Source organism: Oculina patagonica, chromosome 6, assembly GCF_052425735.1.
Source record: "Oculina patagonica isolate OP01 chromosome 6, crgOcupat, whole genome shotgun sequence".
NCBI classification, from domain to species: Eukaryota; Metazoa; Cnidaria; class Anthozoa; order Scleractinia; family Oculinidae; genus Oculina; species Oculina patagonica.
This window is the reverse complement of record NC_135763.1, coordinates 33,260,489-33,278,784: the sequence shown is the minus strand read 5'-3', so window position 1 is coordinate 33,278,784 and position 18,296 is coordinate 33,260,489. Positions and strand designations below refer to the sequence as shown.

The window sequence follows — 18,296 nt, the reverse complement described above, 5'->3', positions numbered from 1 at the left end:
GGCCTTTTACCTACACTATTACTTTTTTTCGTCTTTGATCTTATTTTTGACTTTAAGGTAATAATTTTGACCCGTAATTGTTTATTTCAGTTGATGGTGGGTGGAGTGCTTGGGGCAACTGGAGCACGTGTTCAAAGTCCTGCGGCAAAGGTTTGCAACACAGGAGCCGATTCTGTAACAGTCCCCCAGCGGCCAATGGTGGACAAATGTGCCTGGGACCGGCAAATCAAACCTTGTCTTGTAACCAAGGAGACTGTCCAGGTATGTTAAGGGGGACATGGGGTGTGCACGAATTGAATGGTAAGAGCTCGCATTTAAGGACCTGAAAATATAGCTGTTACGGCTCAAAGTTTTATTTAAAGTACCCCTTTTATATAAATTTACAGGTTCTTAGTCAACAAACAGCAGTTCCTTCCCAGTGAGTTCTCACCTTGGACATGTCAATGATGAGTCGAGTCGCAACAGTCCTCCCATGGCCTCAGCTGTTCTGCAATCTGTACTATCTATGTGTCGGCCCTTTAGAAATTACTAAACCTTGACGTAATGATGAGCTTTGTTTATAGTGAACGGCAGCTGGTCAGCGTGGAGTTCATGGCAAGCATGCTCGGCTACCTGTGGAGATGGATTACAGATGAGGACTCGAGTCTGTGACAGTCCTCATCCCATAAATGGCGGTTATTCGTGTGAAGGAGACTCGGCTGAAGTGAAGCCGTGTACAGTGCGGAGATGTCGTAAGTAGCCATTACTGATACACCGTAACGTGACATATAGACATATGTGACGCTTGTTTGGCAGTGCTATTCTGATGCATTGTAACGCAACGTGACAGCGTCTAAGCGATGTATCGCAATTAAGTGTGTCAGGAAGGCGCAAGATTTGCTAAAGCTACATAATATAGTGTCACGCTGAATCAAGAAATGGTTGTGTGTCGACGATTAAAAGCTAGGGACCTTCAGATCGAAGTAATTTCGAATTTCAATCCACCCAGTTACGTTCCTAGAGCCCTCACTCCTCCCTGTTGCTGACTAGTTGAAAAGAAGGATATCGGTACGGGATTGCTGTGAAATGTGATAGTCAAAAGCATAAGCACTATGTTTGAAAAGTCGCACACGTACACAATCTAGTACTCGTATCCCGATCTGAAGGTCCCTATTATCAGTTCGCCGTCACACAAAGCTGTTTAACACACCAACATCTGTCCACGGCCGAGGACTATTATGTTCTCCCAGTTCACAGTCAGCGGCGGAGTACCAGGGGACATGTCTGAGTCCCTCTCACTGATTAGATGTAAAGCAATTTGTATGGAGAATTTATATGTTGTGTGTTGCTAATTTTCAGCCATCAATGGAAACTACTCCGACTGGTCGGACTGGTCCTTGTGCAGCAGATCTTGCAGTGGAGGCGTCAAAACGAGGAAGCGTGAATGTACCAACCCCAGTCCCCTCTACGGCGGGAAGGACTGCAAGGAGATTGGTTCGGCATTCGAGAAGGTTCATTGTAACCCACAATCTTGTCCAGGTATGGCTTAGGATCTGTTGCAACAACGTGCCTTTCATAATGATAGAATAATACAATTCGTTTCTCTCTTGGTAGTAGCAGCCAGGTTTGCAAATCACTACATCACGACCCTTTTCTTTTTTTTTTTTTTTTTGTTTATAGTTTTAACTCAGTTGCTTGGAAGCAATTAGTTTTGCGTTAAAAAACAAACAAAGTAACAGTTTTGTCTCCTGGTCCTCGATTGCTTTCCTCGACCTAACAAATACGTATTGTTTCAGTTGCAAAATCTTTGTCAGTCTACTATTATATCGCACTAAGTCTCTCTCGCCTTTTGCAGTGCATGGAAACTGGGGCTCATGGAACATGTGGAGCTTCTGCTCAGTCAAGTGCGGTCCTGGCAAGAGGGAACGCATGCGCAAGTGCGACAACCCGCCGCCCAAGTTTGGAGGAGAAAGCTGCGTGGGCTCAGACAGACAAACCATGCCTTGCAGTTTGTCAGATTGCCCCGGTAAGAGCGATTGCTTGGAAAAAAAATAAGATCTTTCAATTCACAAAATATTTAAAACCGTATTTGTAAGCTAACCCTGTGTTTTTTTCTTTTCAGTCGATGGTAAATGGGGTTTGTGGTCTCCGTGGACCTCATGTTCAGCCACGTGCGGTGCTGCTAAACGTTCGAGAACACGCGAGTGTGACCATCCTCCTGCCGCACACGGCGGCAAAACGTGCGAGGGGCCTGAGAAACAGGAAGAGTACTGTAAGCTGCAGCCATGTTTGGGTAGGTATCTAAGATGGTTTTGTTCTTGCCACAAGAAGCTGGAAATAATGGCCACTGCTTTAGAAGTCGTTGTAACTGTAAAATAGGGAGCAAAAGGTCTAGGCTATAGAAAATTGTCGAATTTCGGAAGAGTACTGTAAGCTGCAGCCAAGCCTGGGTAGGTGTTGAAGATGGTTTTGTCCTTGCCACAAAAAGCTGTAAATAATGGCCACTGCTTTAGAAAACGTCCTAACTGTAGAAATAGGGAGCAAAAGGTATAGGCGATAGAAAATTGTCGAATTTCGGGGTTCGATTAAGCCGGTGACAAAAACTGGCATTACTGTGGGCGAATTTTGTGGAAAAATCACTGGGCCCATTAAGCAATAACGTTTAGTTTTAGCTTCTTCTTAGTTGTTCCTTTCAGCGCAAAAATAAAGAAGTAGGAGTTAAAAAATTCGGGGAGGATATTCCCTGTTACCAGTCATCTTCGCCTGAAGTTGAAGTTGAAGTTTCTAACATTTTCATCTCTGGTTTTCAGTTAATGGCGGCTACACCAACTGGGGTAGATGGACCGAGTGTGACGTCACATGTGGTGGCGGCCACAGACAACGGTCACGTGCCTGTACTAATCCTGTGCCTGAGTACGGCGGGTTAAACTGCACGCACGTAGGAGACACCGAGCAGTCTGACGTGTGTAACACGCGACCTTGTGCACGTGAGTATTTCAGAGAATGGTTAACATTTTTAATCATTTTTTACTACGAGCTCTAAATTTCAGAGACATGTTTATCCACAGAGGTTTTTTAGAAGTTTAATTACGTTTCAAGACTAGTTTGTCTGTTACAGAATTGCCTACAATAGTCAACTCTCGCCTTGCGGACTCCCGCTACTGCGGACACTCGCTATTACGGACAAAATCCATCCCCGGCGAATAAGGCTTGACTGGAGACTCCCGCTAACGGACACTAAATGACGCCCCGAGCGTGTCCGCTTTAACGAGAGTTGACTGTAGTGCTAACGTTCACTGCATCGTGACTTGGCGTGACGGGCCACCTAGGAGAGCGTTACCTAACGTGACAAAATAAAGTGACATAGCCTCTTAAAACGATTTGCATTGTGCTTAGTCAGGAACAGAGACAGCTATTTTTAAACGGCAATTACAGTTACCCTCTTGTATTAAATAATCAGAATTTAAAGTACGTTTCTTGAAGTTCCGTACACAATGGAACAAGCATCTTTAATCCTTGTCATTTTTTGTTCTGCCTCTTTAGAGCCCGGTGGTTGGTCTGGCTGGTCAGTTTGGTCTTCTTGTAGTCGATCGTGTGGAAGCGGGAGTACCACCAGAAGACGAACATGTACCGCACCTCCACCCTCCTACGGTGGGGCTGACTGTGCAGGGGAGGGCCAGGAGAGGAAAGCGTGCAAGATTCAGGACTGTTGTAAGTGTAGCCGAGCGAAATTTGTCGCACATTGTCGCGTTTCACTGCTAAATAATTCAGTCAATCGGACACAAAACTAATAAAAAGTCATGAAATGGCACAAATGACCTGCGAGCTCGTTGTTTACTTATCTTTATATATTTTTCTTTTTAAATGCATACAGATTTACTAACTTTTCATTTGTTATTGATTGGCCATACCCAATTTTCTATCGGATCAGACAAAGACATTGTTTATTTAACCACGAGGAGCCCAGGAGCCGTAGATCGCGTCTTAAATGGAATCCACGAAGAACAACAATTGAATTTGCAATCCTGCTTGAGACAATACAGAGTGGAGTTTGTAGTCTAGCGCTCTATGCTGTTAGTTTCTAACCTGGTATTCTGTTATGTCATGTTCAGGTGAGATCCCGTACAAGGCTATGGGCTGCTTCCGTGATGATCACAATCTGTACCGACCGCTACCCGAACAGCTGTTTAGTGACCCGCAGGAGAAAATCGATTTCAAGGACTGGCCTAACTATCTGTCTGATGCTATCTGCAGGTAAATACATGTGGTATTTGAAATAACGAGCACAATTTGTGCACAAGGTTAAAGGGAGTTCACAACTCTTGCGGGTGAAACGTAGAAACCGGCAAATGGAAAATAGAATCTTTCCCCCACCTCCAGTTCAGACTGTGGCATCGAAAAATCCACACATAGATTTGTCAAGAATTGAAGATCAACTTACTGAGGTGATGGATAAAACATATCTAAAAAAAGAGATAAAATAAAAAAGTTAAAGGATGGTACGCCAGTGTCGATGTTCGTTCCCACGGAGGTGATATTAGGGACCTTCAGATCGGAGTACGATTACGAGATCGAGTACGTTACGACTGTCGAACTTCAATCCAGTTACGTTCCCAGAGCCCTCAATCCCCCCCCCGTTGCTGACCAGTTGAAAAGAAGGCTATCGGTACGAGATTGGTGTGAAATGTGATAACCTCCGGAAAGCATAAGAACTATAGTTGAATCCCGATAACTCGAACCCTCAGTAACTCGAACCTCCCGCTAACTCGAACCTTTTTCGATTCCCCTTCAGGTCGTTTTCAATAACTCGAACTCCCGATATCTCGAACCTTGTTCGATTTCCCTTGAAGGTTCGAGTTATCGGGATTCAACTGTAAGACTCTAAAAGATGTACTCGTACTCCGATCTGAAGGTCGCTGTTGTCTTGACGTGAAAGGGGACAGGGGGGTCTCAACCTCCCGTTTCCCTTACCATTTACTCCCGCCTCCCGCTCCTCTCCGTGGGGTCTCCCTCCTCTTTATCCCATATCTATAAATGTTGCAAAATGTTACTCGTGTTCTCTTGGTTCCCGCCACCTTTAGAAATCCCTATTCCCGCCCCTTTTCTCCCGGGCTCCCGCCCCCCATGTCCCGCTCCACTCTTGACGTACAGCCAAATTCTCTGAACAAGCACTTGTAATCAGGTAAGGAGAATTAAGCAGTTCAACAGATGTTTGTATGATTATCTTTCACAGATGCGCGCGCGAGACGCAAAGGAAAGGTTACAGGACATTTGGATTGCAAAACTATGGCGAATGTCTGTCTGGTGAACGAGCGAGTGACTCATATTTCCAAGAAGGAGAACAACTGTTGTTCATGGCGCCAACTCAGCCCAAACCACTGTTGGGATGTGTAGATAATGAGATGAAACTCTGCAGTGGAAATAATCTGGAATGTGCCGGACAAGAGAACTCAAATTATGTGTTCTCTTTGGATGATGGTGAGTAGTAACAAGTGCAGTTAACGTGCAACCCGTTGCATGTTCTTGCGTCGACTTCTTTTACTGTTTTCATTTTGTGTGTGTTTTACTTTGGGTTAAGATTAACGAATGGCCTTGGAAAATTGCTCACTCACTTAAAACTCTTCGTGTTTGTCCGTAAAATTTTTTCATTCTTGCACAACTGATATCTTGTTCTTTGGTATTGGCTTCTGTAGCTTAAGTATTTTACGGGGTGGGGTTTCTAGCCCCACGCTCAGCCCTCCTCCTTTCTCATCTGCGCTTGGGTTCCTCCAGGGCGGGGTTGACTTTAGAAAGCCACTCTAATACTGTTAACTAGTAAAGAAACTCTCTTTAAAGATAATTCGCTTCTTTTCCTACTTCAACTACATCTTCATCGTTGCGACCCCTGGAACTGCCAGATCGGACTGTGCGCACTCTTGTGTCCATCTGTGGTCGACTTCGGTGCTTCCCTCCTCTCCTGGGCTGCTCTGCTGGTGGCTGCCCCTCCCGCCCTCTTTTCTCGTTCTCTCTTCTTGCCCCCCCTCCCTCGTTGGTGTTTCAAACAACACGCAATAATCACGAAGTGACGTAAATCCGTGATTTTCTTGTAGTGAAAGCTGTTCAAGGAAACTATACAGACTGGAGCGAATGGAGTGATTGTTCCACCACCTGTGGGAATGGAGAGAAGTACCGAACTAGAAATTGTACCAATCCCCCTCCGGCGTTTGGAGGAATGGATTGTTCATTTATTGGAATGGACAGAGACGTGCAAGGCTGCCAGAAAAGATCATGCGCAAGTAAGTATTATGGGATAGGCCATGCAACAAACTTACTATAAAATTAATTTGAGGTCTGTTATATGAGAAATAACAATTGAAAACAGCTTAACTGAAACCCTCCAGATGGACCCCTTTTTCTTAAAAGAGAAAAAAAAACAAGAAGGCAAACAAACATACAAAGCGACAATAATGACGTCACTAATCCCGAACCACTACCAAAAACCCTGTTTCGCTTATTGTTTTATGTCTCGACTGTGAGTTAAGCTGGGTTTGCAAAACTGTACACCCAGCGTTAAAATAATAGCCCTTTCACACTATTTTTTTCTTTTTACTAAGTACTAACTGCTGTTTTCTCTTTGTAGTTGATGGCAACTGGGGTGCATGGGGCAACTGGAGCACGTGTTCAGCTACGTGCGGTCACGGTACAGTTCACAGGAAACGCACGTGCGACAACCCCGCGCCTGCAAATGGCGGGAAACCGTGCGCGGGCGAGGGACATGAGACAGCGGAGTGTCGAATGACGCCATGCCCAGGTAAGTAAAAAGGGATCAATTCACAGATTTTGAAATTGTATTTGTGACTTATTACAACACATGTACACAGACAACTAAACCCGAAGCTTCCTAGGTGATTATTTTGTGGCTTCCTTCGATTTAGAGTAAATAGGAACGCGCAAGGTCTAAAAATAGAATGCAAATGAATATAACCCCCACAAGACTCAGAAAATATCAGCGTGTTCTGAGAGAAATAGAAGGAACCTGGGCGAAGTCTTCGTTTTATGAGAGTGTCTTAGGAACACCGGCTGTTTTAGAAAGTGTTTTAGGAAAATCGTCCGCCATTTCGGTTTGTTTGTCTGAGTCTTGTCTGAGTCGTGACGTCAATCGCGCGCTTCGCTATTCACAGTTTTTATAATTGTATTTGTGACTTCTTACAAAACAGAACTTAATTTAAATCTGCCTCTGTAATTGTTTTGTAGTTTCATTCGATTTAGAGGTAAACTAAACGCTGTATATTAAATCTTAACCTATCAACGTTTATCTTTTTCAGTGAACGGTCGTTGGTCCGGTTGGACATCATGGAGCCCTTGTTCTGTGACTTGTGGTAACGGTCGACAAGAGCGCATGCGTAAATGCGACACTCCCGTGCCGGAGTATGGCGGGAAATTCTGTGACGGACCTGCGAGAGAATTCCACAACTGCGAAGAAGATGATTGCCCAGGTAACTTTTGATTTATGGTTCCAACTGCGCGAATTTTGTACTATCATTATTTTTCTTAGTAGAACTCTCCCAGTATACTAATGCGAATGCGACAACCCGACTGGTTGAGCTACTAGTATACTATCACACGTTAGTATACGAGTTCGCGCGAGCTCGGACTGTGTGAAGATTAATTACACTTTTTAATGTTAAAAAAATTAGAAATCGTTTAATTGGACTTACTTTAGTGAGAATTCCACTAAAACAATTAGATTATTCGCTCTGAATTTCTTTGAGTGTGATCTCATTAACTATCACCTCACAGAAATAATTGGAAATCGTTCAACTGGACGTACTTTGGTGAGAATTCTACTAAGCCTGAGGACCTCCTCAGTTGTTTCAAAGTACTAAAGAAATGCAGAAACAAATTTGATTGTTTTGTCAACGAGAGGCTATACATCAAGCAATTAAGACCAAGATTGTACATGTAAATTTATAACTAGACTTATGAACTCGCATCTAATTATTTCTCATTTGTACCCTTGATAATAGTATTATGAGATCGCCAAAACGTCGGGACGTTATATCGTTTGTGTTTACCTGTTTTTGCATTTCAAAATCACTGTTCCTTCGAATGGCACCATTATGAAAGGACAGAGAAGATTCTTCTTATCCCACAATCAAAATTCAAAAAGGATTTGAATTTGTTCGAGAATTTAAGCTTCTATTCCTCTTTAACCTGCAGGATTCTGGAGCGAGTGGTCAGCATGGAGCGCATGCTCAAAGACCTGTGGTGCTGGTGGAAGACGTGACAGAACGCGCACGTGCCAAGGAGGAGCCACGTGCGTGGGCTCCGCGCGGGAAATTGAAGTCTGCAAAGTGCAGGATTGTCCAGGTGCGTGACCGAGCAAAGCGGGGCTTCTTGACTTGAATGGCGCTGAGTAAAATTTGGGCGTGATTTGATTATTTAGCTAGATGTTAATCTTCCTTGAAACTAAGCAAACAAATAAGTGGGTAAGCTTTTTTGCAAAGGAGAACAAGAAACGACAAACTTATGTTTACCCAGCTAAGAAGAGAGATAACTTTAAGTATAATAACATAAGTGAACAAAGAATGAAAATCCATTCTCGTTTTGCATTACAGTATGCCACAAGGCTATCGATTTGGCCTTTGTCCTGGACGCCTCTGGAACAGTAGACGACTCGCAGTGGAAACTTGCAAAGGATTTCGTGTATGGAGTCAGTAACGGCTTCCGTCTTGCTCCCAATAAAACGCGAATCTCCATCTTAGCTTACTCCACATTACCGCAAGTTGAACTGAAATTCGACGATAGAAACACTTATGACAACATGGCTGACTTCCTCGAATCGATGTCGCAGCCACGTGGTGACACGCGCACAGACCGCGCCCTGAAAATGACACGTGATAAGTTGATAACTTCTGAAGCCGGTGCACGTGACTTCACCCCTAAAGCGATTGTCATTGTTACCGATGGCGGAGACAAGCCTGACACCACAGCGAAATTCGCTGAGCAACGCGCCCGCGAGCTGAAGGACATGGATGGCGCGACAATTGTTGCCCTTGGGGTAGGGGACAAGGTAGATCAGTATGAACTGAGGCAGCTTGCGTCTGATCCTGATCACGCATTTTTGGTGACGTCATATGATGACATCATTGGTTACGTCAAGTCAGCAGCTGATGCAGTTTGTACAGGTGAGTGACGGCTTTGTACATGTTCTGTGTGCATGCCTGAACTTGTGTATTGGATCTTTGTTAAAGTTGAAGAAAATTTAAATTAGTTTTAAGAATGAGTTTTGATGTGATTTTTAGTTTTAAATGAAAATTTTCTCGAACACTTCTCGCAGTTTTCAGTAATCATCGGTTAATGTTTTAGCTCCGACTTCCGATCAGTTTGGGATGACATCTAATGTTTTATCTCATCGACGAGAAAGATTTTCGTATAGTTATTCTATGACGATGCATTCACGTTCCCATTAAAATCAGTTGTAATCAAGTGTTACTCCAGAACATTGACTGATGCAAGGATTTTATGTTCTTCTTTTTTTCAGCAAAACCGCCTCCTCCCCCACGTAAGTATTTATTTTAATTTAAATTCTGTTGTTTTTGTAGAGTAGTGTAAAAGCCCGGGTTTGAGTAATCGTCAAAACTGCATTTGTTCTTGTTCTAAGATAAGTTTTTTTTTTTGAGACTACACACGTGGACGATTACTCTACATGAATTGTTCATAGTCCTGGGTTTAAAACAGTAACTCAGTTTGCGAAATAATTATATCCTCATAGAGACCCCTGTCTGATCCCGCCGCAATTGCCCGAATCTTGTTTTTGCACAAAAAGGAACGCTTACAATAATGTATACTTATCCGTTTATTTGGTCGCAAATTTTATGGTTTCCTTTAATAAATCGTATTACTGTTTTATCATTGCAGCTCGTTGGGGTTCGTGGACTGAATGGAGTCCGTGCATGAAGACTTGTGGCACAGGCGTCAGTCTGAGGTCACGGAAATGTCTGACCGGGGCAAATTGCAGAGGAACTGGTACCGAGACAAGAAAATGCAAGATTCAGGATTGCCCATGTAAGCCCTTTATTCAGCTTTGAACCAATTGATTCAAAACATGTTTTGAGTTGCTATGATTAATGTTATCAATACTTGGACAATCACGAGGAAAACCAGGCTTGAAACGTGTATTTCCCTTAGATTCGTATTGTACAAACGCGCTTGTGGCGCAATTGCTTTTGAAAATCACGAGTTAAAAATTAGTACAATCAATAATTATCAACATTTGAATTAGATACTTCACGGGAACGCAGCATTTCTTTGATTTCTGTAAGTAACTTAATGGCGTTTAGGTCTAAATTCAAGTAACTTATAGCAAAACCAAAAGTGTTGTTGCGTGTGTCGTTACGTGTATAAAGTATTCGCGTACAAATTCTTCATGTTTTCAAATATGGTAGTTGGCAAAACTGAGTATTCAAACACTGTGAACGCGTGTTACACGTTCCAACGCCTTATAAGTTTCTGTGACAAACAAATTTTGAATTTTGTCTCCTTAGCTTGCCAGCTGGCCACAGACCTCGCTTTCGTTCTTCCAGTCTCCTCCAAAATAAATGACACTGAATGGAGAGAGGTTCAGAACTTCGTCAAGGGCGTGGCAAACGCGTTCAACATTTCCTTCCCCGGTACCCACGTGGGCGTTTTGTCCTACTCGTCCCAGGCCACTATGGAGATGAAATTCAACCGGTATTATTACCAGTCTGATGTGTTGAACGCGATTGATAACATCTACCCGGAGGCTAAAAGCGACCAGGGCACGCGACTTGACGACGCGTTGGAAATAGCCAATTACGAGCTGTTTACTCCCGCGGGAGGGTCACGTGATCAGATCACCAAGACGCTGGTTGTGCTGGTATCGGATAAGTTGAATGACGGAAAGATTGCAGGGATTGTGGGACGGTTGAAGTTTGGTGGTGTTACTCCCGTGGCTATTGGTGTTGGCCAGGGTGTTCAGCGTGACGATTTGTTGAAGGTCGCTGACGGTAATCACACATTCTCCGTCGACAACTTCAACGATCTTGTGAGGGTAGCTGAAAAAGTTGTTAAGAGCGCCTGCAAAGGTAAGAGAAGGTTTCCTTAACTAAGAGTTGCTACAGATACAAGTTTTTATCATGCTGCCGCTTGAAATTAAAATTGTTGCCAATTTTTCACCACAAAAAATAGGTGTTGACTGGCTCTTCTCTGATCCGTTTAATGATTGGATACCGCAAAAAGTTTGTTGGACTTCGTTGGACTCACAACAAGTTCACCTAAACGCATACTATGGTTAACTGGCAATACGCTGTTTATGAATAATATTGTGAACTCACTTTTCAACTAAATGCAATGTTATCCTTTACGATGTTTCCTGCATCTTTCCTCGCAATTTTTCTACGACTCAAATTGCACGAAAATACTAACTATTCTACTGTATTGCCTTGATTTTTGTATTTTACCCATAAAATTACAATTTTAGTTTTGAAGGTTCGTTATAAAATCGTTCTTTGTATTTGTATATTTTACATCTGTCTCAGCACTAAACTCTCTCTTTCTTTTCCTATTCATAGTTCCAAGCTATCTTCTGAGGGACATGACTGCCAAGAAGCAGCACACTCACCATGAAGCTCAGCACGTGCCAGTTTTCAACGTTGATTCATATGCAGGAATAAACCAAGGAGTCACTGCAATGCCAGTGACACCAGGTCAGCAGCAGACCATGAACAGTAATGCACCGGTACAACAAGTTCAACCTGTCAGTCAGGTTACCGCAGCAACTCAACCGTCTTACACGAACGCTGCGTCAGCACAACCTGTTGAACAGGTTACGTCTGCTCCACAAGCTGTCAGTGCAAGCGCTACTTCAGGTCCGCGACCAACGAGCCCGGTTACAAACGTGGCTCAACCGGTTTACTCGAATGCAACATCGACTCAACAACCAGTTGAACAGGTTTCTGCAGCAGTTCCACCGGTTTATTCAAATGCTACAGCAGCACCAGCTACTCCTAGTCAACAACCATCGACTCCGAGTTCAGTGACCCCGTCAAATGTTCCTTCAGCTCAGCAACCTGCCATTCCAGTTTCGGGATCGCAGCAACCGGTTTACTCCAATGTCACAGCACCTCAAGTTGAGTATGGTAACGCTAGTGCCCCTGAAACTGGGTACCCTGTGACTCAACAGCCACAGGGTGTCTATTCAAACGCCACAGCACCACAGCCGGTATATCCACAACAGCCTCAGCCTGTGTATTCAAACGTTACAGTTCCTCAAGGAAACGAGACTGTTGTGCCGCCATCTGGAAACGAAACTTTGACACCAGCACCCGCCGTTCCGAGTGCTGCGCCTGTTCAAGTTGGGGCAGGAGCTGAAGCGAACGCAACGGTCCCGCAGGCTCAACCGCAACCTTCTCAAGCGCCAGCATTGCCATCATACAATGTCACGGTGGCTCCAGTACCTGAAAATGTGACTACACCTGTCCAGAATGTAACTGCTGCCCAGCCAGCTGCTTCAGCCGCCGCCCCTACTGCTGCACCTGCCACGCCACAAGCAACCGCTGCTCAATTACCTGCGCCTGCACAACCAAGTCAGCCTTTGCAGTCCCCTGCAGGGAGTGTACAAGGAGCGGCTCAGCCGTTTGGTAAGTATTATTACTAAAACATAAACTCATCCAGGTGGCAAGTCACACCCACATGTGCTTAACATCAAAAAAACTTTCGCTAACACAAGGCAGAGCAAATAAGTTTTTATGTTCTTGTGATCGATTGATATGTATCAAATAAATCAAACACAACAGATAGTGTTTCATCGAGATATCCAAACACCGAGAAGAGAGTTGAAAATACGACGCGCAGCGAAGTATTTTTGACGAAATTCGAGGTGTTTGAATTGCCGATGAAACACTGTATCGAGTGTTTGATAAATCTTCTCAATTGTAACAAAAACCACGGAGTAAACGGAGAAATAAAATCGTAAAAATCTATGCTATTTAAGACCGGGTATCCAACCCTTCTTCGCGGTTATGATTTTCTTTGTTTTTACTTGTTGAATTGTTAATGAGTTTGAGAATGTCATATAGCTCGCCTAAGCTAGAGATCGAGAAGTCGTGGGTTCACACTGATCTTCACTTTTATCAAAAAAGTAAAGTAAAAGATTTCTTTTCCTTTTAACAGTGTGTCCACATGCTATGGATCTCGTCTTCGCGCTGGACTCGTCCACGGACGTCGCTGAAAATCAATGGACTCAACAAAAAGATTTCATGAAGAAAGTTGCTGATGGTTTTAATATTCAGGAAGACGGAACACACGCGGCCATCGTGGCTTATTCCACGATACCTTCCATCAATATGAAGCTTGGAGAACGAAACGTAAAACAAGAGGTCGACAAGGCTTTTAATGACCTGCCACGTGACCCTGGAAACAGAAATCTGGTAAGTCAATGGTTGTATGTTAGCGAGTTGGTAACGAATGCAATTAACAGTGGCATTACAGTTTACCAACAAAATAGGATAGAACTATCTGTGACAACATAAACAATAGCGTTTGATGTCATTTTGTTGTCCTTGAGAAATCACTTTTTTCAAATTAATGAAAGGAAAATCAAATAAAACTATGACATTTTATTCAAGCGCGCGGAATTTAAACGCAATTTCTTTATGTAAGAAATAAAAAGGTTTACTTAAAATTTTTCTGGTTTGCTTGATGTTCATGACTCGTAAAAATATGTTACTTAATGCAATCGTTATTTTTGATCACTTCTCAGGTTATTCTGTTGGAGATGGCTAAATTTGAGGTGTTCACCAAGTCTAGCGGTATGAGGACCCATATGCCCAAGGCCCTTGTGGTGACGGTCCTTGGACCTCAAAACGATCACAACACCAACGCCGCCAAGAGCCTGAGGTCCTTTGCCAAGCAGCTTGAAATCAGTGGCGTAAAGGTGAGAAAAACACAGATACAGAGTAACAAGCGGTATTGCAGTGTTTTAGTTTGCAACGCTCTAGCTTCCAAGAGCTGATGAAGATCAAATTTCTCCTTACAATTTCAAGACATTGCCAAGGATACATTGAGGAGAATTTTGAAAAATTGTCAACTACGAGATTTTGTGGCGCGTGTGACGAGCCGAAAGAGAACTTTCGTTTGAGGCCAACTCTTTGCTTAACTCTGTTTTGTTTTTTTAAACTATTCATTTTCAGGTCATTGCCGTAGGCAGCCCAAGCATCGCTGAAAATGATCTCAGAACCATGACCACTGAACCAAAATACGCTGTACGAGTTAATGATCTACAGTCTCCAGCTGAAGCCGAGAAAGTTTCCAAAATTATCTGTAACGGTGAGTACATGTACTACCTATGTTAGCTCTGCTGAGATGGACCATGAACAAAACGGACGATGTCACATGCACTGCGGACTAATAAGATACACTTAAATCTTCGCTGCAAATTTCCAGTCAAGCACTGTGTTGGAACCACTCCTCTCTATCACTCCAAATTCTCGCCCCTTCTAAGTGCGGACCACACAACACAATAGAAATACTTGTTTTTATTTTATTGTTTCTTGTCAACTTTTATTGATTTTCACTTATAACTCATAAAAGAGTTTGGGTCACCTATGTTGAAACTATGTTTTTGGTTTAATGTGTATTTTGCTTTTCATGTAGTTTCAGCACCTTGTTAAATTAGGCATAATTTTGACTTAGCAGGCAGTATCCAATCCATTTAGCTTGGGGAGTATTCATGATATTTAGTCGCTTCCTCCTACGGAGACGAATGAGCCACTTTAGGCTCGAAAACGGACTTAATGTTCCAAATACTCGTTAGGTATAATATATCACACCATTTAAAACCTGCTTTTCCTTCTCTCTCCCCAGTTGCTGCAGACTTCCCAACAACAGGTAATGATGGGCCGCAAGCTCCTTTTGCAGCCCCGGTACCTACTGCACAGCCAGGGGTTGAAGCTCCTGCCCAGGCCCCAGCCCAGCCCGCTGCACCTGCTGCAGCGACATGGAAATCTCGCCCACGAGAGATCAAGTAAGTGGACAGTGGTAGTAACAAAATGTTCAACGACAACAACATAAAACGACAACATTTTGTTAGCGTCAATTTGTTGAAACGTGTCATTAGCCTTAAGGATAAATTACGAAGGAAACCAAAACAACGTGAAAATCTGACGCCATTTAGCATTTAGCATTGTCCTTTTTCAAGAAGCCTGCTTGAAATATCTCACCATTATCTTAAAAAGGGTAGCCTTTGGGGAAAAATTACCCGTGAAGCCCAAAACAAATTGAAAATCCGGCGCCACATAACTTCACATTTTCTCCGTTTCTAAGAAGCATCCGTGCCAACATCCAATTTCTCTCTTCGCCGTCCCTCTATGTTCACCACTAACTTGGTACATGGATTTTTGATTCTCCATTGTACTTACGAAGGGGTTTTTTAATTTTCTTTTTCAGAATACCCATTCAATTGTCAACCAGTGTTGTACTATGATTTTGACAAGATGTGCGCTGGTGAAATCTTCGACGAGTCAGGCTCGGGTAATAACGGGATGTCCCGCGGGCGAGTGGTTGTCGAAGCGGGATACAACCAGGACAACGGTTTAGATCTGTCTGACGGGTTTATTCAACTTGACGGAATGAATTTCAAGGTATGCTGGAGAATTTTGAGGAGTTGTCTAAGCTATTATTACTTCTTAGGAAGAGCAAAACCCTATTTAAAAAAAAAAAACAGTAACCAGCAAATTTTAACAGCCTGTGTGGACTTTGACCAACATAACTAAAGGTAGCTGAACTTACCTGCGCGGCGTCTGGTGGGCCTCTCCGTCGCGCCTCTTTCGCGCTGACTCACAGACACCTGCTCGCAGGCTAAGCTGAACTGTTCTTCCTTGATTTAGTTACATTGTTAGGGTCGTATAGGAGGTCCAGAAATCTCTTGAAAATGTTACTTTTTAATGGACAATTTTTCTACAAACCTCTATTGAAAGGTGCTATGTCACATTTTGTGAATCCTAGAAGATGTAAGTTCTTCATTCGCAATTCATCCTTGTCCCTTCGTATTTGAAGTATTTCACTGTCCTTCGAATGGAGAAAAAATTGTTTAAACTGGGAAAATGGTTTGAGATAGCTTTTCTTAGGTCCCTTGATATGACAAAGCGTATAATTCGGAGAATGGACTTAGTGTATGCCGATGACAAGTGTGATGGTGTGACAAACTCGTTTCATGAACGTCACGCAACCCTTTTCTTGTCGATGTCGCGGTTAACTCTTTGCTAGGCACTGACTCTTCCTTATTGTAGGGTAAGCCAACTTTGGGTGTTACCATAGCAACGTGGGTCAAGGTCAAGAACGTCACAGGCCCGAATATAAACGAGGTATTCGTAACAGAAGCTCCTGGAATAACAGACCCCAGTAAACAAGGACAGTATCACTTTGAAATCCTGGACAAGGGCAGGGTGCGTTTCTTCCAACGAAACCAGGACAAGACGGTATACGGGAGAACAACCGTGGAGGGAATCCCTGAAAATAAATGGGTTCATCTGGCGGGAACGTACAATCCCAACACCAAACAAGCCACGATCTACATCAATGGACGTGCCATTAAGGCTTACGAGCAGACGGAACCACAACAGACGGAATCTCTGAGCACCGACTGGAGCAAGGCCGCTTACATTGGAGCCTTTAACGACGATCAAGGACCTCCACGCCAGTTCAAGGGGGCTCTGGATGAGTTCTATATTTTCCCCTGTGCTCTTCCGGATGATCAGGTTGTGACCCTAAAGGATACACATAGGATACGTAAGTTGTCAATTTTTTCTTCGGTCATGTGATTTTTGTGAGTTTCTGACGTAAGTACATGTAGCCAATAAAAAAAAAAAACAATACAGGAGGCTGCTGATTGCAGCCAAACTGGCCTACTTGCGCGAAGCTTACAGATCTGTGTAGAAGTAGTAGGCCATAGTTTTATCTCGTGAGTGAAGTTAGGCTCTTGCAGAAGGCCTATAGTGTTATATACATGATTGAAGAAACGTTGACCCGTGAAAAACGTAAATCATGAACGATGCGACCCAAATGTTTACTGGGAAGTTGGGAAAATTATCCCTATTTGTGACAGAATAGACATTATGATGTGACAGGTTGCATAAATCATGCTGTTAAGGCCCCAAAAGAACAAAATATCGTGATTATCAATAAAAGGAATATTACTAGGCTTACCAAGGTTGTCGACCTAGTATTCCATTCGGTCTTATCGTTCATAGTTTTCACAGGGTCAACGTTTCTTCAATTACGTGCATTCGGCTAATACACATCACCACTGTGGACATAACCGCTAACAGGTATTTTAATATTTCCATTACAGCCAAGTTTGTAGGCCCGTATCCAGGCGTCAAGCGCGACGTATGGCGGGGTGTCAAGGGAACTACAATAACCGATCTAGCCACCCACAAGAACTACCCCAACCACCCCACGGAGACGTCAATCATTGAAGACTTCGACGCGCCTAAGAACGAGGGTGACGACTATGGTTCCCGACTACAGGGCTACTTTGTGGCGCCATATACGGGAACTTACTCGTTTTCGTTGTCTGGCAACGATGAAGCGGAGTTGTTCTTCAGTGGATCGTCACGTGAAAAGGACAAAGATCTGTTTGCTGTGGTTAAAGGAACAGGGCACAATGAGTTTGCGCAGTAAGTTTTGCGTTCTTTATGGAGTTCGTGTCGTGTTTTGCTCTTATATCCTTGTTCCTAATCCATCTCGTTTTTTCCAATTCTCGACCGTTTATTCCTTGTTGCTATACCGTAAGGTTACTATTTTTAGCGAATACTAGTTTTAGTGATTTTTTCTGAGCAAGATTTAGCGACTATTAAATTTAGCGATTTTTCGAAAATTAAAAAAACAAATAACAATTTTAATTATAGCTTAAATGGAAGTAAATATTCAGTAATAGAACAAAGTCACTTAAAATTGAACGAGCATGCCGGTGATTTTTGCATTCCTCTGGCGGGCGGGGGTATAAATTTAACGCGTTTTAAATTTGACCGAGACAAATTTTAGTGAGAACTAAATTTAGCGATTTTGGACCAACTCGCTAAAATCGCTAAAATTAGTAGCCGCTAACAATAGTAACCTTAAGGTAATATCACCACCGATGCGTTTTTCTAACTTGGTAAAGTAACTGTTAATTGTACGATACCTCCAATTTCAAGAAGCTTCTGTACATTTTAAGAACGACTGAAAATAACCCATATTAGTCCATGTAACACTGAATAGCCCATCAGTTTTGATCCCATAATTTATACTCGTACACCGCCATATCAGTTCACAGG

The 18,296-nt window shown here is 43.1% G+C and overlaps 1 protein-coding gene across 1 annotated transcript in view; it reads left to right on the top strand.

Annotated features, from left to right (window-relative positions):
• The window catches only part of LOC144656629 (uncharacterized), a 54,488-nt gene that overhangs the window by 32,128 nt on the left and 4,064 nt on the right, over positions 1-18,296 (top strand). Inside the window, 26 exon segments of the mRNA XM_078516872.1 lie at positions 91-261; positions 564-731; positions 1,339-1,518; positions 1,835-2,005; positions 2,102-2,272; positions 2,790-2,966; positions 3,523-3,690; positions 4,092-4,233; positions 5,213-5,457; positions 6,069-6,254; positions 6,599-6,769; positions 7,284-7,454; positions 8,179-8,328; positions 8,577-9,146; positions 9,503-9,523; positions 9,880-10,026; positions 10,506-11,066; positions 11,553-12,620; positions 13,153-13,409; positions 13,742-13,915; positions 14,172-14,307; positions 14,845-14,975; positions 14,977-15,004; positions 15,427-15,620; positions 16,269-16,767; positions 17,330-17,657. Coding sequence (XP_078372998.1) covers positions 91-261; positions 564-731; positions 1,339-1,518; positions 1,835-2,005; positions 2,102-2,272; positions 2,790-2,966; positions 3,523-3,690; positions 4,092-4,233; positions 5,213-5,457; positions 6,069-6,254; positions 6,599-6,769; positions 7,284-7,454; positions 8,179-8,328; positions 8,577-9,146; positions 9,503-9,523; positions 9,880-10,026; positions 10,506-11,066; positions 11,553-12,620; positions 13,153-13,409; positions 13,742-13,915; positions 14,172-14,307; positions 14,845-14,975; positions 14,977-15,004; positions 15,427-15,620; positions 16,269-16,767; positions 17,330-17,657 — 6,385 coding nt within the window.